A 21,107-nucleotide genomic window follows, 5' to 3' on the forward strand; every position below is an offset into this window, starting at 1 on the left:
AGATGATGCCAATCATCAGTTGGATATGGTTGCATTATATGGTTGCTCCTTATACCATATGGCACCTTACAACTAATTGTTTTCTTACATGTTGCTACATTTAATTCTCATGTCAATTCTATGAAGTAGGTATTACCAACTCCATTTTACTGAAGCCCAGAGGGCTGAGTCACTACTTGTCCATGATTACAAGGCTAGTAAATTCCATCACACATGGTGAGGGGTGGCAAAGTCCAAGAATCCTTTGCCACTGAAGGACAGGGGCAGGATTTGCATTCTAAGGAGTCGGTGGCATTAAGTAATGAGTCTCACCTCCCACCTGCTCCCTTTGCCTTTCTCCTAAGACCCTGTGCTTTTCTATACTCATTTCCTATTACAAACTTTCACACCTATGGGACTCTTGGCTGCCAAAGCTCATCATAAACTTTACATAGTAATTAACATGCTCTCTGAAACATGTTACTGAATCTTCTTATCTCTAAGCCTTTGCCCAGGCTCTTGCCTTTGCCAGGAATGCTATATTTCAAAAATAGGACACCATAGTGTCTGGGCTCAGGAAGGACAGCCTATTACCTGGAAGGATTGTTGTGGGCAGGATGCCCATACCAGTATGGTTCGCAGACTAAAAATACACAGATGCTTAGTAAGTATGTTTAATATTGAAATGGATAGCTGTAGTGGAATCTTAAATTGAATCCAAATTTACTCCTGTTTAAAATCATTAACATCAAATTCCATCACACAAAAATGAAAGATACTATATAGATTTCAGGCAAATGAAATATACTCCATTGAGCATTTAATAAATTACATTCAAGTGCGACTTTTTCTTAAAAAAAGACAAAATTATAATGCAACTATTTATTAAAATGCTGAGAATTTAAACATCATCTGAATCATATCAAACAATGGCATTTACTTTTGCAAAGTATGACAATGAGAACCTAGGAGTTTATGTACAAGACTGAGCATTTTCAACATTCCTGGCCTATGTGAGAAAAGATTGTGTTCTCTTACTGGTGACTCCGGAAATACAATACACTTGAGTTACAACTGCTGGTGTGTGGAGACAAGGGTAGCACCCATGACTAGCTGGGCTCTAGAAAACAAGCATGCAGTACTTTTGTGCCACTCTGGGACCCAATGAAGTTTGCTCAAGGGTGAAACTACATGCAGGATGTAGAGAGGGCTGGACCAAAGAGCTCACTGTGGCTGGAAGATGGAAGGGAAAACAGCATGCAGATAGCAAAGAAGCCGCCAGGAGCCTTCTCACAACCATCCCAGATCAGCAAGTTGGAAGATATTTATATCAAGGTAGTGAGTAGGAAATATAAATGCTCATTGGGCCTGACTCAAGAATGAAATCATTATAACAGATAAAACTTTGAGGACAGGTGGTTATCACACCACCTATAAGCACAAGTCAACTCAGAGGATGCTCATCTGGTTTCAGTTGACAGGGAATTTATATAAATGTTTAAGTTTTAATTTTTGGCAAATTTATTTCACAAAGCTCTGGTTTCATCTCTTAAGAACAATAAAGTTCATTAAATGACAATTTATAAATGAGAATAGAACTATTTTAAATACATTTTGTTGGGCATAGGCATTTTTTTTTATACTGACTATAAAATTAGGTGAAACAAAAAGATAATGACACCACAGCTACTGTCTAATGACTTTGAGACTGCAGTTTAAGTTCAAAAGGTTAAGGATTTTACAAAAGATCACATTGCTAATTACACACGAAGAGTACTTGATTAGATACAGAAAATATTAATAAGTGTGGTTTTCTTCCTCTTGAAATATAGCTTTACTAAGTAATACTAGCTCCTATTAAGATTTGACCTACTTTATGGTACCCTAACCTAGAAGATTCAAAGTAAACCAGTTACTTTTGTTACCAATTAGGTCAACATTTTATTTCTAAAATAATGTATTCAGGATACACTGGAGTAGCCTGTACTTATTTATTACATAGTATTGTGCAAACTTACAGATATTTTGCAGTATTTGCTATATTTTTCCAAAGTTGTTTCCTAGGACATTGATCATTAAGAGTATTTATGTTAGGGTTCCAAACACTAATGTCCTTTCTGAGAATATCTGGGATAAAACCCCTCTCTTTAATGTAACAAGTTACATACTAAGAAAAAATCCTGAACTTGTATATTAGGGCAAGGTTGGAGGTACTATCTGAAGATCTGAGTGATATTCAGGTGATTTAACACATACAAGGGGCTTTAAAATTTTTTAAAAATTTTCAAGAGAAACATTGTGGGAAAGGAAAAAGTGTTTCATAATCTAGGGTATGTTTAAAAGCCCTTGCTGTCATAGTCAAACATACAAAAACATATTACTTAAAGCAATACACCTCTAAGAGCCAAGGTAAGCTTTGGCTAATTGATTGATAGCTTTTGTTTGGCTCTGGAGGTTTCCATGGAAACAGCCGGAGAGACAGAAAAGGCAGCATTATCATCTTTATCCATAATGCCATCTGATAAAGCTGCACATTGATTCATTTATGCCATCCAGAGCAGATATATTACTTTTGGTTAAGTTGGACAAAGGGAGACATGGGTTCTACTGGTCACACTTTGAATTTCCTGTCTTTCTATTTGAAACCTTAAATTAAAATCATGATAAAACCCTGTCTGAACATTTCCCTCAGAAGTTTCTAGTTCAAGTAATACTTCAATAACCAGAAACCAAATGAAGAAACATGAAGCATCAAATGGAGCTCCACTGCTAAGTTCTTAAAATTATATGGCACCAAGCTTCCTGTAGCTGAAGAAATTATCCTGAAGAGTATTTACAGTTCCGTTATATCAGATCTCAGCTAGGCAAGAAATGCCATGTTAAGTGTTTATTATACACAGTTGAACCAGGTGGCATCATTCATCATTTCTCTCCTTCTATGTCTAGATTGTCTGTTTTAATATAGTTAACACAGAAGACACAATTTTCTAATCTTTTATCAGGTAAATGCTTCTTAGAAAGGCCAGAAAAAGAGACTTAACTCAAAATCACACATCTGAAATACACAAAAATAAAAACATCAACAATAAAATACAAACAAAATAAGCTAAATATGGAGGCATGCAACCTTTAGCACCATGTTTAATACCACAGAGGGAAAGAGTGTTGACAGAGGTCTAAAGAGGCATATAAGTTCTTGAATGGGATCCCAAACATAGAACCCACTTTTTGAGTCCAAAACTTTTAAAAAGGGAAAGCCTGAGAAATTCTCAACAAAATATCCATGATTTATCAGAGATAGACAATTTGATATTATTCTTATTCTAAAAGCATTGGAAACATTATTTCTAAGGAAAAGACTGCTCACTTTGGGAGACCAGTTGGGAAATCAGTGCCAGACTCCAGGAACTAAATGATGTCTCAGTACTAAATGATGTCTCAGTAAGTTAAAAAGATGTGCTATGGCCACAAGAAGGATCAATTTACTCATGGAGAGTAATTTGCTAGTGAGCAGTAAGCTCCCTCATATCTGCATAACAACCATCATGCGAAACAGTAAAAAGATTCATTGTGGCACATACACTCGTATACTCCACAAGGCAGAACATTTGGAAAATGTCCACACGATGGCATCAGGTATAGAAATCCAGAGCATAAAGTCTCAGCTTGGTCCTTTCTAGGGAAAAAAAAAAAAAAAAGGTGGGGCACCTAAAAGTCTAGGGAAAGTTTTATCTAGTGATGTAGTGAAGATTTTTATGATTTAAAGGTACTTTTTCTACTGCAAATCCCTCATCTTACTGATGGGAAAACTGAGAACTCAAGTGTCACATCTGACAATGGAAGTGAAGCCATGGGACATTTAGTTCAGTCCTTTTCCCATTATACTTATCTCTCAGGTGCCTTTTAATCTTACATGCATCAGTTAATCAAGCTCAAGGAAAAATAACTGAGAAATATCAGATAGGAAAGTGCTGCATTTTTTGCAAAGATTTTGGCAATTCATGTTCTGATGTGCTTAATATAAAGGGAAAACCCCAGTCATCTTTTGGTAAAAATGTTATTTCCTCCAAGAAACAGCTCCTTTCCTGAGAGCTATTTTTGTAGGTACTGGGAAAGCTCACAGCTGACAGTTTTCATAGGCCCCATCTTTGTAGTTAGAGCTGGATTCTGCAGATCCTGTATCATCAGGTGGGATGAAATGATTGCTGTCTTGAGAATCTGTATCAATACTTTTGGTCTCTGACTGAAGGTGGACAGAAACCTGAACTGCTATCTCTTGACCTTGTTCATTCAGAGAGCCATCATCTGAATCTCCTCCTGGTGAATTGCTCCGCCCCATCTCTGAGTTAATGACATAGATGCCACCTTGAGCATCCAAGGCAGGTCTCTCTTTAATTCTTTCTCCCATGTCATCAGGGTCATCCACTCGTACAGCCTCAAACATCTCCTCGACAAAGGCCCGGCAGTTTAGAATAAGGGGTGGAAGAGGAACACTTCTTGCCAGTTCCTCAATGTACCGAGCAAACTCCATGGTCTTAAACTGAGTGACTTTGGCGAGTTCCAGAGTCTTGGCTGAGGTGATGATGGGGATGCGTTTTGCAATCTCAAAAGCCTTCTGAAGTTTCTCAGCCCCTTCAGTTCTGAAGAACTCATTGATGGCCTTCTCAGTCTTGCGGAGATGACTGCTCATCATGCACAGCCGTGTGACATTCAAGATGAGAGTGATTGTAAAGGCAATCAGGCACACAATCATGTAGTAGATACTCATGTCTCCCGAGGTGAAGATAACGCGGAGGGTGACAGAGTAGGAGGCACGAACCGGAGAGGAGACAAAGCATGTGTAGAGCCCACGGTCATCAAAGGCTACGTTGGTGATATTTAGGAAGTTATCAGAAACCAACCATTTTCCACCTGATAATCCAACAGAAATGAAAACAATTACAGCATAATAAACATTATTACTAAATAAGCCAACTGCCTTATCAATGTTCTACTTCTTCATGAAAGTACTTTAACTGTTAGATTTTGCTATTTGTTTAAACCATATAAAAAGGGCAGACTGTTATATCCAGAGCTAGAATTAGTTAATCTGGAACTTCAAAAAAGAAACCAAGACACTAATAATTGCCATCATTTCCTTTTCACTGCTTGACATAAAATGTCTTTGAGGCAGACAGATGTGTCCAAATAATATTAAATGATTACTCTTTAAAAAGATGTTTATATGTAAGGTGTGTCTATACTACAATCACTATCTATATCCTTTTATAAAAATTTATTTAGTTTTTAGTTGTAGGTGGACAGAATACCTTTATTTTATTTTTATATGGTGCTGTGGATCAAATCCAGTGCCTCACGCACGCTAGGCAAGTACTCTACCTCTGAGCCACAACCCCAGCCCTCTATATGTTTTTTATGCTATCTATATTTTAGAAGGATATGCTCAGAAACATAAAACAATGGTTATTTCCAGGATAATGGGTTATAGATAATTTTTATTCTTATTCTTTTTTCCCCCAGTATTGGGGATTAATCTCAAGGCCTCACATATGCGAGGCAAGCATGCTACAAGTGAGCTATATTCTCATATTTTTAAAAAAATTCTGAGATAGGGTCTTGCCAAGTTGCCCAGGCTGGCTTCAAACTTGTGATCCTCCTGCCTCAGTTTCCTAAGTAGCTGGGATTACAGGTGTGTACCACCATGCCCAGCTACTTCCCTCTCTTTATTTAACTATGTTTGTTCAAGATAAAAAAGTTATATTTTTAAAAAAGCTTGGAAACTTAATGCATTTATTCAATTGCTAACTGGCTAATCTGGCATGCCTTGCACATGTTAACTTGCTTTCTTAGGAATGGATTGTCGATGATGACATCTCGATTTTCTGGCAAAAGGAACTAAAGCACAAGCCAAAAGATATATCTCACAAGTCAGGGTAAATGAGCAGCTTGGCAAAGAGAATCAAGCTGCCCTTAGAATGCCTATGCTTCTATTTTAAACCTACAATATGCTGCCTCTAGTCCGTGCATGAAGATATATCCCTTTAGGGAACACCTATGCAAAGTACAAAAATGCACAAGAAAACAAAGCATTTTGAGCATCTACACTGATTGCACATCCTTTAATAATGTGGCTTAACCAAGAAAGCCACTCAAAGATGAGACATATGGACTAACCTGGATTGTGTGAGTTCCCCAATGACTACAGGTGGTGTCTTGGGGAGAATGGGTGAGTGTGTGTTAAGTATCACCTGATTAACATTCAAAACTGCTTTCATCCCTGAGGTTATACGGTTCTTTATTAAAATAATGCACTAAAATAGTGGCAAATAAATTAGCAAGCACTCTGGATTGTGACCGTTTTTATCATCATTAAAACTAATCTAAATTCTATGGCTATATTTATTTTTAGGAGTCATCACTTCACTAATGTAGAAGAGGAAAATATATAGCTAGAAACATAGCCATTATTCCAAAGCTTCTGTTCTACGAACTTGGAGCTATGAAAAGGACACCCATTGAATCCAAGGTGTGATGAACTACACAGACTCCATTAATCAGCCAATGCACTACTACCACAAGCTAAACTCTTTAGCTCACTTGCTGATAATAGCTCAAGATTTATGAACCTTATACTAGACTGACATGCTCTTTAAACTCCTCTCACTTGAGATTCATAAAATTTAATACAATTTTCCAGAGCTGCTGCTGAAAGCATCAATGATAGATGTTAGTAGTCATCAAAGCAAAGGGAAAATAGGAAAATGAAACTGCCATTCCACTTGGCTGGTTTTGTCCTAACCTAAGGGTTTGTTTATGCAGTCAGTCTGTAACGATCACACTGAATAATTCAAATCTCAGATGTGTTTGTTCAGGATAGCTTGGAGGAGAAGAGTCTAGTTCAGTGGGTACAAACAGAACCCTAAATCACATTCAAAATACACATTGATTTAATAGGTCCATATTTTTAATAAACTGGTTAAAAATACTCTGTTCTTTCTAACAATTCAAACCCTTTAATTCCAGTTATTTAATCTGCAGAAGGGTTTAAAATGTTTAGTGTATATATATATATATATACACTACATATACTCTTCATCTATTTTTTTTTTCTTTTTGGGCAGTGCTGGTTCACAAACAGCAAAATTAAGTAAAAACCTGTTAAAAAGTAGTAGATTTAAGTTGAATTATCATATGTTTGTGTGATTTTTAAGACTGAGAAACTCCTGCTTTCAAGTAAATAAGGTATAGAATAGGTTAAAAAAAAATAAAGAGAGCGAGAGACAGAAAGAACTGGAAAAGCTTACAGATTTCCATAGTACCCTTCTAATTCTCAGAGGGGCTCCAAGTTTTATGCACAGATTTATATAGTAGGTCTCTAGTATCCGTGAGTTCTATATTCCTGGATTCAACCAACTGCAAAGTGAAAATAATTGGGGGAAAATTATATCTGTACTGAACATGTACAGATTTTTCTTGTTATTTAATAAATAACTACTTTATATAGCAATTGTATTAGTTATTACAAGTAATCTAGAAATGATTAAAGTATATGTGCAGGTTATATGCAAATACTAGGCCATTTTAGTTAAGGAATTTGACTTAGTTTAGGAATTAACATTCAGATTTTGGTACTTGAGGGGGTTCCTGGATACAATCTCCTGGGATACAAAGGGATGACTTAACTCATTAAAAAAAACATCCTGGATTTCCTCTAATACTTACAGTAACTCATTCTGCAACAAGAAATTTTTGTTTTTGTAGGTCTAGCCAAAATCCTTCCTGATATATTCACATGGGGCTACTACAGTGGTTTATTCACAATGCAGTGTAGGCAACTGTACCCCTGTATACTTTCTATACAGCTGTAAGAGCAATACTCATGTAGTCTATTGTTAGTGAAGAAGAAAACCAGCTTACCAAGAGGAAGGAAAATAGCTCACTACAATCATGTGAATACCTTTTAAATTTAACACTATGATTCATGGTTTTCTTCTTTTGGTTTAATAATTATTATTTTTTTTTTATACTGGGAATTGAACCCAGGGGTGCTTTACCACTGAGCAACATTGCCAGTCTTTTTCATTTTTTGAGACAGGGTCTTGTTATGGTGCTGAGCCTGGCTTCAAACTTGAGATCCTCTTACCTCAGCTTCCCAAATTGCTGGTATTACAGATATGCACCACTGTCTCTGGCACTTTGCTCCTTCTGATATGTTTAACACTTTAGGCTTTTCAAAAGTTGTAAGTTATTCACCCTTTCTTATCTTTTATATTTCTTGCTGAATATGTCATGAAACCAGGAAGAATGGATAGGAAATAAGTAATCTTGATTAAATTACAGCTTGGTACAATTACCTCTGCCTCTGTCATCCAGTTGTTGTCCTTTTGAGTTGTACCAACGGACATCTTCATAGTGATCAACTGTGAGAAGACATTCAATTGAAATGCTAGTTCCCTCTTTGGCTATGATGACATTATCACCTGAGTGGGAACCTGCTGCAAGTTCAAAACTTGGAAGAAATGATGCATTGTAAGAACTCTGATTTGCTCCCAGTGGGGCCATTTGGTTGAAGTCCACATCTTCCACCACAAGAGCAGCTGGCACAATAATAATCACCACTAAAGTGCATAAGCAACTATGTGGCTTCATGGGAAAATGAAAGAAAATCTTGTTTAGACTCGGAAAACTCAAAAGCTGCTATGCTATAATAAGAGCACAGTGGGTGATTTACTGCTTGGTAGAAAAGTTTTCCAAAAAAGTGGTAGATCCCAGTATAATTTGAAATCTTCAAGATTAAAGAGAGGTGAGTGGAGACCAACCTAAAAGAAAGACAAATATAAAGTTTAACCAACTGAGACTCATAATGGGGTGAAGCTCAGTATGTTCCAGAAATGAACAGACATGAAATTGATTAAAATAATTGGTGCTGACATCAGGGAGTGATTAGAGAGAAAATCGTCTAAAAATCTCACTGGTAAAAAATGCACTGAATTGGGAAAGAGCAGACCTAGATTCCGGTCCTAGCTTTGCTTATTAACAAGCTGTACAACCTTGGCAAGTAGCATTCTCTCTGGGATTCTGTTTTCTCATCTGTCAAATGAGGGAGTGGATGAGATAATCTCTAAGGACTCTTCCAGTTCTGAAATGCCATGATTCTATTTTACTCTGACAAATTCTGTGCAACAGGGAGCCAATGAAAGCTAAAATATTTAGCTTAACGATCTTTTATTTCAACCTGCACCATTACCATCTGTTGTTATATCAATAATGTAAATCAAATGGTACATCATAATCATAACCACGGAGCTCCAAATTTGTGTAATTCAAGTACATACATATATTACATATAAATAATGCAGGAATATGTGTGGTAGTTTTTTGGTCTTCCTATTAGAAAGAAACTATTAACTGCATTATACATAAATAGAGATACTGATTTCTGAGGCTATAGAACCTCCCTCTTGGGCAAAGATGCTAGACAAAAGAATTTTCCTTTAATAGTTTCTTCAGTATTAAGAGACAAAATACAGTATATTAAGTAGTTTGTAAGAATATCAAATTTCTAGCTCTAACTCTAGTAAAATTAGATAAGGGGAGAACTGACATTTTAAATGTGTAGTTGGTGGAAATGCAAATAAAAAACTCCATAGGAAAAATATTAGACAGATTCAAAAGAAGAACAAAATATCATGAATAAAAAGCAAAACAAAAACCTAGCTTAAGAGTTTTAGTGTTTATGATTATCTTCCTAATTTGATTTCCCTTTTAAATCAGACTCTCAAAGAAAAATTTCAATTTATACTTCTATAAAATACAGACGAAATGCCTAGCTTTATTTCTCATAAAGGCCCAAGATAATTAGTTTTAGAAATGACATTTACTCTCCTTTATACTCACATGAAGGCTGCTTGATCACAGAACATAAAAAGCAATGGATCATTGTGCCATTAAGCTCCTCAAAGTCTAAATTACAGGAAGTTGTAAATGACATTTAATTTTTTATAAGCCCTTGAAAAATTGATTGAATAATAATTATAAATAATATTCTAAATCTTTAAAATTTAAGGATAGACTATTTAGAATAAAACAAAAAAACTTCAGACTTTGACTCTACATGATAGATGAAACAAATGTGTTGATTTCCACTTCATTTTAAAAATCCCACTAAAATGACAATGAAGGAAACAAAAGACTTGGGCATTGGATGGAACCTAGTAAATGATTTTATCTAATCTATAAACTTTATAGTGACTTGCTCCTTAAGATTATGCTGGAAGTTAGGAGGAGAATCCAGGTGAGAACCTGGTCTTTTCTTTTTAGGAAGGGAAGATAGGCAGAAACAATAGAAATAACATTTCTTGACTGATGGCCGTGAGTCAGGCACTGTGCTAGGGACATGACAAGTAAGCTCCAAGTTCTTTCTCATCACAAAATATACAACTACTGATGGGCATGATTTTGCCCTTTATTCTAGAGTAGTGATTCTCAATAGCACTAGGCTATGTGAATATGCTGAAATGTGCTACAGGCTTTCCCAAGACTTTGGTAAGAAGTTCCTGTGGCTTCATTTAAGACAGGATTTTAAAAAATTCATTTGTTCCTTCTACTGCCATGATTTTTTAAAATCTTGATTTTGCTACATTTGGGTGGGCACCAAGTTATTAATAATTATGCCTTTTCTTTAAAGCAACTCATTATTTTATTATCATATGTTTATTTTTAAAAGGAAATTCTCTATCACTTTTGTGGATAACTCTACAAATAAGCACAAGGAAAGCAAAGCAGTGTTATCAGCCTCCAAAGATACTTTCTGAGTTGGAGGCCTGCCCTCTTTGTTGGGAATCCTAAACCCAAACCAAACAGAACAAAAATTCTCAAACCACCTCATTCCTTATCCTGCCGTCTTCTCCCTCCCTACTTTTCCCTATCTCTGAGTTTTAGATTAGAGGAATATTAGTAACATCTGGTGAGCACTCTCTTATCCTACAGACATCATCTCTGCCTTCACAAAGCTCAGTCTGGAAGTAGCTATAGACACTAACTAAATATATACAAAGTATGCTTAAGGCTACCCAAGGGATAATATAGGATGCTACAAGAGGACCTAACATGAAGGGAAACCTCATTACAGGAGGCCTCCCTGGGAAAGTGAGTTGTACAACAGGACCTGAGGAATAAAGAGAAATCAAGATTGGAAGTGCTCCAGATTAAGGGCCAGGGCACTGGGGAAAAAGCAGAGGGGTCACTACAAGTTGTAGTGGTGATAGGCAAATCTTATTACCCACCTTTCAGGTGGCCAGAGAATGCTGCATTTGGTGTCTGATTCTGGAAGGGAACATACTGGGCTAATGGTGAAGGAAGAGATGGATTTTGGGAACTATAGTGACTAACACGAGTAAAGGAGCTACTTGTTTGCGATGAAGAGGTCAAAGAACTGAGTGTTCAGGAGTGGGGTAGCTCATTGTAGTTATGGTAATACACCCCTACAATCAAGGCAGCTAGTGTGGAAGAAACTGGAAGTAAAGGAAATAAACTCATTCTCCTTGCTGTGAGATTCAGGAGCACTGGGAGGATGAACAGCTTCCTTCTGGGCAAGCAGTGTCCTCACAAACAGAATGCTTGCCACAGAATTTCTGCTGCACAGAACCTCTTCAAGTAGGTTTCCTGAGCCTCCTTTCAAGGCTGGCTGTTCTTTCCACATGGAGCCATAGCACCCCCTGACCCCTGGAACATGCCACATCCACAGTACTTATCCGGAGCTAGTAATGCTGCTCTGTACTGCTAGATGGTTTACCCATCTCACCCACAAGTCCCTTAAACACAGGGACTATGTATTTTTTTACTACTACATGTCATAATGAACACATGTCAATAGACATTTATTGATGAAGATTAGTTTAAATTTGATGAAGTGTGTGATAGATCTTCATAAATTGAGTAATGTTGTGCAACAGGGATCATAACTATTCAAACTGACATGTTTTACTAGCCCCTATTATATTCCCTAAGACAAAAACAGCCAATGTCAACAACTTCAAAGGACCTTAAAGGTGCCTACCTGAAGGTATTCTTCAAACTGACTCCCAACCCCTAAAGCCTTCATTTATTATCTCATCCTAGAAGATAAGATTATGCTGGGAATAAAAGATCACCAAGTTCAGAGTTTCCAAACCAAGATGAATATCATAGTTACCTAGAGAGCTTGTTAAAAACAGAGAATCCTGGATCTCACTCCAGACCTAGTGGGTAACAACCTCTGGGTTTGGGCCTTAAAATTTATGGTTTTCAATTAGCTCCCTGGGTAATTCTGAAGCAGTGGGTCCATAGACTGGCATGGCATCGAGGCCACTAATAATATTTCCTCATTTCCTGCACAACAACCCTGACAAATGGTGCTCCAGATGGTTTGAACATGCCTAGTAAGAGAGAGCTAATCAGTCACACTTTATTCTGAATTTAGATTACCCTGGAACAGTGCAAAACTCAAAGTCTCTGATAAAGGCAGGGTAGCACAGAGGTTCAGACTAGATTTGAATCCTGGCTCTCACTCTAACTGGCTTTGTAACTTTAATAAATGTTTAATCCCTGTGCCTCAGTCCCCCCATCTTCTAGTGGGAAAAATGATAGTACTTTTCATATGATTTTCACAAGACATTATGAAATCTAAATGAAAGAGTTTATATGAAAGTCTAGCAGTAGTAATCCTGAATACACGCTAGTTATTATTATTGATGTTCTTTTTCAGATATTGTGCTAAAATATATGCTTGATTTTTTACTTAGCACACCACGCAACCACTGAAATATCTTGTGTGTGTGTGTGTGTAGGTGCGGGGGGTGGGGGGTACCATCATGCAATTTCAATTTTTAACTTAAAACTTCACATTTTTCCTTTTCTCATTGCAAATAAATATTCTGCAATAACATGGCTCAAACAAGCATTGCAAACTGGGCTTGAGTCTCAACCATAATGTTAGATTAAGTTTTATGTGTTCTGAATTTGAGGTGGAGAACTTTCCTTGTGATCTACCCAGCCTATGGTTTCCTTTTGTGAGCCCTGCTTCTCTCTTCGTGGGCCCAGGAGGAAGTCCATCCAAGCTCATCAGAATCTTTGTTCTTGAAATTTAGAACTGCTGGGAGCCATTAGCCAAGTAGGTATGACAATTTCCTTGCCAGCGTACCCCATGTTGCTGACAGTTTGCAGTGACATTGAATGTAGTTGACCTTGCTCAAGGACCAGGGCGGATTAGGGTGTTCCTGGTTTAACATAATCGGGTTTAGGGCGTTCCCAGTTTAGGTTCCAGGTTTAAGGTTTAAGATTATTCCTGCTGGGAATAGGGCGTATCCTGCTGCCTGAGTTCCCCTTGAGTTCTCACGGGATTCAGACAGTATATTTTGGGAGACAGAAGCCCAGTGAAGGTGAATTTGGGAGAGAACGTGGATTTGGGCAGAGAACGTGGATTTCCCCAGAACGTGTTTGTATACGGCTGGTGTGAGTTCGGGAATAAAGAGTTGCTGTTTGAATCTACAAGCTGTGTGGTGGCTCGTGATTGTGTGCCCAGCCAGACTGCGGCATTTGTGCCCAGCCAGACTGCGGCATAGAACTGAGACATTTGTGGGTTAGGGTCATTTGAGAAGGGAAGGCATACAAGGGGCTAAAGCAGGTACATCGGGACCACATACAAGGAGAAGCCTAGGGATAGGACACTAGGGATAGTGCTACTAGAAGGGAGAGAGTACTAACAGGGAGGAGAGACAGGGGCTGAGGGAGAGAGAGGGGGAAGGGTTTTAGGGAAGAGTGATTCACACATGCTGTGCTGGCTCCGGACAGAATTCAACTTCCTGGCTCCAGTGACTTTCTTTCCTTTTTTTTTTTTTAAAGAAATAAACATCTTTTCCCCACATGGAGATTTCTTGGAAAGCTGGGAATGGAGCCACCATTTGACCCAGCTATTCCCCTTCTTGGTCTATTCCCTAAAGACCTAAAAAGAGCATGCTACAGGGACACTGCTACATCGATGTTCATAGCAGCACAGTTCACAATAGCAAGACTGTGGAACCAACCTAGATGCCCTTCAATAGACGAATGGATAAAAAAAATGTGGCATTTATACACAATGGAGTATTACTCTGCATTAAAAAATGACAAAATCATAGAATTTACAGGGAAATGGATGGCATTAGAGCAGATTATGCTAAGTGAAGCTAGCCAATCCCTAAAAAACAAATGCCAAATGTCTTCTTTGATATAAGGAGAGTAACTAAGAACAGAGTAGGGACGAAGAGCAGGAGAAGAAGATTAACATTTAACAGGGATGAGAGGTGGGAGGGAAAGGGAGAGAGAAGGGAAATTGCATGGTAATGGAAGGAGACCCTCAGGGTTATACAGTGGAGGGGGTAGAGAGAGAGGAGGGGAGGGGAGGGGAGAGGTGGGGAGGGGGGAGGGTGGAGGATGGGAAAGGCAGCGGAGCACAACAGACACTAGTATGGCAATTTGTAAATCAATGGATGTGTAACTGATGTGATTCTGCAATCTGTGTATGGGGTGAAGGTGGGAGTTCATAACCCACTTGAATCAAAGTGTGGAATATGATATGTCAAGAAATTTGTAATGTTTTGAACAACCAACAATAAAAAATTAAAAAAAAAAGAAATAAACATCTTTATTCAATTTTCTTAAAAAAATATACCCTGCAAAAATGAAGATTGAGTATACAAACAAGGAAGCAAATGGGGACATGCATTAATTCAGCAAAATTAACTGAAAAGTAACTGTGTATGTGGCTACCAGGCAGTCCTTATCATGATCTCTAACTTCTCTTCACACACCAGGGTTGGGCAGGCGAATGGCCTATGTGATCAACATTGGCTGTTCTTGTTTAATACAGACCCAGCCATTTGTCTCTACCAGAAGTGCCAAGAAACCTACAAGACTGGGTCTAGAAAAATCTTATAAAACACCCTGAAAGTGTTCTTAGGCTAAAGGTGGTAGAAGCAGCCTGGTATGCTGATTTCATGCCAAGAGAAGAAAGGTCTGATGATAGCCTTATATGTCCAGTCAATACTGGGCACCTCAGATGGACACCATGGACACGAACAAACAGAACTTCTGCTGTTAACTTCACCCATAGGCAGTTAAGAGGCCAATGAGCAGTTGGGAGAGAAAACACTGGTAAAGGTGTGTGACCAAGGTGACAGAAGCAAAAAGGAAGCAGAAACAAACCATCCTTGGGATCTGGATACCTTTGGCTTATTTTCTCACACTAAATTTCTTTTTTACTTAAGCCAGCTTAAATAGGTTTCTATTATTTGCAACAAAAACTCCATCAATCATATTTTTCCCCCTCCCCACAGCAGTGCTGAGAAAGCTGAAACAACTATGACCATTCTGCTAATTCTAGCTTGACTTTAAAAATCAGTTAAATCAGGGACCCATAATGTACATGATTAAGTATTAGGTGCCACAAGGATGCTCAGGAATTTACAAACTAGCTTGGGAGGTAAGGGCAGGAAATAACTAACTAGATACAAGATAGTGTGAGAAGTCCTGAAGAGAAGCGTAATTGTGCTGCAACTATAAAAGAGAAAGGAGGAATTTATGAATTTTAGGAATGCAATCCACTGTTAAGTTTGGAACTTCCATATAATATATATTTATATATTTCCATATACATACATATACATATGTATGTATAAAATATATATCATGCCTTCTATCCTTAATGCAGGAACTGACATTTGAAGCTGAAGAATAAAGAGTTCAAAAAAGAAAATTAAGGGTCATCTTCCTGTGAATAATAAAAAAGGGTTATATTGTGCTCCTGGATGAAGTTACTAGGTAGAATTCTATATTACCTTTCCTCAGCATTAATAAGAATGTAACAGATAAGCATGACACTCAAGCTAAATACAACTTCTTTTTCATCTTTTGGTATGTAAAATGTTAAGCTTTGCCAGGATCATGAATAATCACAAATGTAGATGAGTTTACCCTAGAAAACCATTCTGAAAACGGACTATATTATTTTAAAAAAGAGCGAAAGAAAAGAGCCTGTAGCTGTCATCCCTAACAGATTGCCTTGTTGCTGTTCCTGCCAACTTCTGAGAGAAGAAATATTTCCATTCAGTTCCAATTTTCAACATAAGTAAATAAGGAAGTAATGTGGCTGATTTCCGTTCTAGTGGCTCAATACTAAGTTGGCTGAGGAAACTGTTGTTTGCAGAAATAGTTCTAGGATAACTCAAAAGGGGAAAAATACAAGCACCCAGATGGTATTGTTTTTTGCTCCAATTATACTGGGATATTAATGCTTCATTCCCCATAGTTAAATGTGTTCCAGGCTGTATTTACAGCGTATCCACTCTTCTCTGCCAGCACTGTTACACTTGGAGAATGAAGAAGTTCCTACAAACTAGTACACAAATTGACAAAGTGGCATTTTGAATTGGCAAGGAAGAAAAAGAACAAATGATGAGCAGATTGTTAGCACTACTCTATCCTTTGCAAAAAACAAACACAAAGTTGTTTTGCTTATACTTAAGCATTGTTATAGAGATCCGTAACATTTAAAGGTAGTAGTATTAAAACAGAAATGGGCCATTTTGAGGTCCATTTACTTACACATTTCTAATTAAAATAGCCCTTACACTTCTAGTAGTTTCTTTGAGCCATAGCACACCTCATAACTGGCCACTTGGGCAGTTTTAGCTCAAACCTCCACATATTTTCTGGCACACTAAGAAACATCTTCTGTATTGACTGTATTCTGTATTGAATACATTACTTAGAGTTTTGCTTTAAACCCAGGATTATGTCAGTAATATCTAACATAATTTGTATCCTGACAAAAACATTTGTTGAATATGCTCCTACAGGCAAATGACAAAAATATGGAGAGGCAGGCTGAGGATCTCTCTGCTCCAACTTTTTTTCTCTATAGTCTGAAACATCCTTCAGTATCTTAAGTTCAGTGTATCTTAGCCTCAGATGCATTTTTCCAATATATACATAGCTTCAACGATAGCACATAATTCTTTCAATTTTTTTAATACCAAAATTATAGGAACAAGGCTCAGTGGTTATGAGAACAGGTCTCAAGAGTACCTGATTCTACCTCTGGGTGAAGCTGTGGGTTTGAAAGGCCTTAATTTTCACAGCTGCTGACTAAGGTTATTATAGGGTAGCTATACAGACTAGATGAATGGATGTGAGTAAATTATAAATATGTGTCATAATTATTCCGCTTCCTAGATGTTTTTCAATTAAGTCTTTTTGTCCTTGCCCTAGGTCACTGTCCTTTCATCTCATCTGGGTACCACACTATCCTTTTAATTTCTAAATGGATCTCCCTAAGTCCAATCTTATCCATCTGATATAGTAAAATACTGCCTTTCTCAGAATTGGTTCTAAAGACAAATCCAAGAAGTCCAGACAATTTCAAAATCTATTAGTGATTTTTCCTTGGTACATGAGATAAACTAAAAATTCCAGACTGGCATCCATAATTCTCAGAAACAGATTCAGGTGGCACATCAGAAGTGATGGGAAGGAGCCCAACAATATGAGCAAAAATGTTCACTGAATTAATAAAGTGATTTAGAAATTAAGTAGGGACTTTAGTTATACCTCCATCACTAATCAGCTCTGATGTTCTCTTGTGACCTAAATTTCCACATCTGGAGGCTATTATTCTTTCTTTGCTCATGTTCTATAATTTTTCCAGCTTTCTTGTCTGGGCACAAAGTCACAACTATGTTTGGTCTAGTCTCTAAATAATTTTTCCTATTAAGTTCTGCTTCTAGTTATTCCTATTGCTTAAAAACTTTCTGTCCTTCCCCACTGATATCTTCATGTGAAAATTCTACTCTCCCTACCATATCTAATTTCATCTTACTCAGGAAGCCTCTCACCTAAACTCTTACCTCACCCTCTTTATTTTGGATAAATTTCTTTTGCTGTGAATTTCCTAGAACATTGAGAGTACTCTATTGTACGACTTACTGCAGTTTCCTTCCTTTAAGAGTAATTTTTTTTCTGTTCAAAAGACTGTAAGTCTGAAACTTTCTCAGTTTTTAGCAGAGGACCATTTCCTGTGTCGAGTGCTCAATATTTTGAGTTCAGATACTCAGCAACTCTACAGTCAGAAATGTGTCTGCTGCAAATTTCTTACTAACATCCCAGAGTTTCAGGCTCTGGAATGTTAATAAAGAGATTTGAAGGCAAGGAAACACAGCTTTTTTTAAAAAAAAAATTCAGTAGGCAGAACACTCTAGATAGAGTTTGACTTATAATTGGTTTCTCAAACTGCAACTTTTAGATCTATTACATCAAATTAATTTGTGATGCTTGCTACAGATGTGAATTCTTGGCTCTACTCAGACTTACTACCTTGACTTCTCTAGCGGAAAGGATCTGGACATCCCTATGTATGTATGTATCTATCTATATTTATATTTTCATACTGGGGTTTGAACCCAGGGCTGCTTAACCACTGAGCAATACTGCCAGCCCTTTTATTTTGGGACAGGATCTCGCTTAGTTGCTTAGGGCCTTGCTGCATTGCTGAGGCTGGTCTCAAACTTGAAAACTCCTGCCTCAGCCTCCTGAGAAGCTGTGTTTACTGGCAACATCCAGATTGGACATCTGCATTTTTAATGTGTATATAGTTTTAGTGATTTAAGTCAATCTTATATTTGACTATGTTTCCTATGTTTCTTATGACATCCTATATTTTTTATGACAATATCATAATTTAACAATTCTCGAAGTGTTGTGTAGGGACTCTTGGGTGTCCTTGGGACTTTTTTTTTCTTTTTGATGGGGGGCATTGAACTCATGGGTGCTTAACTACTGAGCCACATCCTAAACCACTTTTTAAAATTTTTTAAAATTCTGAGACAAGGTCTTGCTAAGTTGCGTAGGGCCTTGCTAAATTTGAGGCTGGCCTCAAACTTATGATCCTCCTGTGTGTGCCACCATGCCTGGCTGGCTGTTCCTGGATCTTTGTCAAAACTGTATTTGTAGTAGTATTAGATCATTTGTCTTTTTCACTTTCATTCTCACTACATGATATGATTTTCCAGAGGCTTTGTGATGAGTGATACTCTTGAGAGAATGCAGAAGAAATGAGAATCTAGCTATCTTCTACTAAGACAGACATTAAAGAAATTTGTAAAAATGTAAAACATAGCCATTCTCAATATTTTTTTTTTTTTGGAAAATATTCTTTATATAAATGCTAATTATATTATTATGTAATTAATTCATTATTTTAAAAGGAAACAGATTCTTTAAAAGTTGTTTTGATTTCTAAAATGGTAAATATTGATAGCTGTAATTCACACACACACAAAAACAACTCTTTGAAGTTCTCTGTATGTTTTAAAAGAGTAAAAGGATTCTAATGCTAAAACGTTTGATAACTGCAGTTATAAATAACAGGAACACTTAAAAAAGTTTTTTTTTTTTTTTTTTTAGTTGTAGTTGGACACAACTACAACTTTATTTTATGTATTTTCATGTGGTCCTGAGGATTGAACCCAGTGCCTCACACATGCTAGGTGAGCCCTCTACTGATGAGCCACAACCCACCCCGACATTTTTTTCTAACTAATAATTCTCAATTTATTAAAAAGGGTTCTACATCTTTGCAACCAGTGCCAGATAAATACTCATATTTTAAAGATAAGATTAGTACACTTAAGCCATTTATCAAGGTAAGGTAATCCCAATTTTATTCACTTTCCATTGCGACAGAAAAAAATCAGAGGAAACGTTCCATTTTATATGTATATGATTTTTGTTTGTTTTCCAATTTGGAGTAGGAATTTTTAACAAGTTCCAGATGATACTGATGCACCTAAATTTAAAGAACCATCATCCAGAAGCAAAGGAAAATATCTGAAGGACTTTAAAGGAGCAATTATTATATCTGGACATTAAGATAATCCTGAAGGCACTAAGTGTAGGTGGAAGACTTGGATTCTTTTTTTTTTTTTTTTTTAATTTTTTCTTATTGTTGTAGATGGACAGCATGCCTTTATTTTATTTATTTACTTTTTTATGTGGTGCTGAGGATTGAACCCAGTGCCTCACACATGCTAGGCAAGTGTTCTGCCACTGAACTCCGGCTCCAGCCCAAGATCTGGATTCTTAAAAGCCTAGTTCCTGCCTGGTGCCCAATTTTCCACATCTTTACAATAAAATGTTTTTAATGCATTTCTGGTTCTGCCAATCAATCAGGGTTTCATGTATTCCCACTGCTCAAGGGCAAATGAAGAGCTGCATCTTTCTGATGAGGGAGAGAACAATCTTAAAGACATAAATCCGAGCATGTCACTCTTCTGCTTAGAAACCTTCAATCATTTTTCCATTGAATTCCACATAGAAGTGAAACTCCTTACCCTGGCTCATAGGCCTCACAAGAATTGGTTCCTAAATCCTTGACCTCATCTCCCTCCCTCCTCATCTTGCCCGTTTTGCTCCAGGTTGTGGCCTTTTTTCTCTTCCTTGACTTGGCCAGGTTTGTCCCAACTATATGGCCCCTGTACCTACTCTTCCCTCTGCTTGGAATGCTCTACCCTAGACCTTCATTTGGCTTATTGCTCCCTTCGTTCCATTCCATCGCCCTGTCTAAATTTCTTTAAAGCACTTACTACCATCTTAGATGCCCCTGTTTGTTGACTTGCGTGTGCTCTGTTTCTCCCACCAAAATGTCAGCGATTTGACAGCGGGGCTTTTGCTATTTACTAGTGTGTCCCGGGCGCCAGGACACTGCAGGCAGGTATTTGGCGCTCAGTAAATATTTTCGGTGGCCGAACTCATGCACCCAGGCCAGGCCTTCAAAAGAAGGGCGGGCGTCCCAGATTCCTTCACATCTGACCCCCAAGCACCTGCAACCACTCACTCCTCGGCGACCCCAGCACCTCCCTCGAAGCCAACCGGTCGGACCCCTCACTCACCGAACCCGAACGAAGCGCCTTCCGCCTGAGCGGATGCTTGATCCGGAAGTGTTCTTAAGCAGGCGAGCCCGCCTCCGAGCTGAGGGAGTACTTCCGGGCAGTAGGAGCGGCGAGTCAGCGGCGGTGGCTCCGGTGAGGGTGGCGGCGGGCTGGGCGTGGGGCTTTCCG

General features: G+C 37.8%; 2 protein-coding genes across 3 annotated transcripts in view; one reads left to right on the top strand and one right to left on the bottom strand.

Moving 5' to 3' along the window:
* Positions 1-846: 846 nt before the first annotated feature.
* Mfap3 (microfibril associated protein 3) lies at positions 847-21,065 on the bottom strand. The gene is made up of 3 exons (XM_015492693.2): positions 20,940-21,065; positions 8,334-8,798; positions 847-4,890 (listed from the first exon to the last, which is right to left on the bottom strand). The coding sequence occupies exons 2-3, from the start codon at positions 8,626-8,628 to the stop codon at positions 4,097-4,099; spliced, it is 1,089 nt and encodes a 362-aa protein (XP_015348179.1). The 5' UTR covers positions 8,629-8,798; positions 20,940-21,065; the 3' UTR covers positions 847-4,096.
* Positions 20,982-21,107, top strand: part of Fam114a2 (family with sequence similarity 114 member A2) — a 32,195-nt gene continuing 32,069 nt past the window's right edge. For both annotated transcript variants that reach the window (XM_048782927.1, XM_015492694.2), the window contains exon 1: positions 20,982-21,071. The gene's annotated coding sequence lies outside the window, so the exon portion shown is untranslated. The remainder of the gene's footprint in view (positions 21,072-21,107) is intronic.

The sequence above is a fragment of the Marmota marmota genome, unplaced genomic scaffold, assembly GCF_001458135.2.
Source record: "Marmota marmota marmota unplaced genomic scaffold, marMar, whole genome shotgun sequence".
Taxonomy (NCBI): Eukaryota; Metazoa; Chordata; class Mammalia; order Rodentia; family Sciuridae; genus Marmota; species Marmota marmota.

Coding starts and splice junctions, on each gene's coding strand:
- Mfap3 (XM_015492693.2), bottom strand. CDS start 8,628: ATGAAGCCACATAGTTGCTTATGCACTTTAGTGGTGATTATTATTGTG. Junction 4,891..8,333: donor ACTGGATGACAGAGGCAGAG/GTAATTGTACCA, acceptor TTGGATTATCAG/GTGGAAAATGGTTGGTTTCT.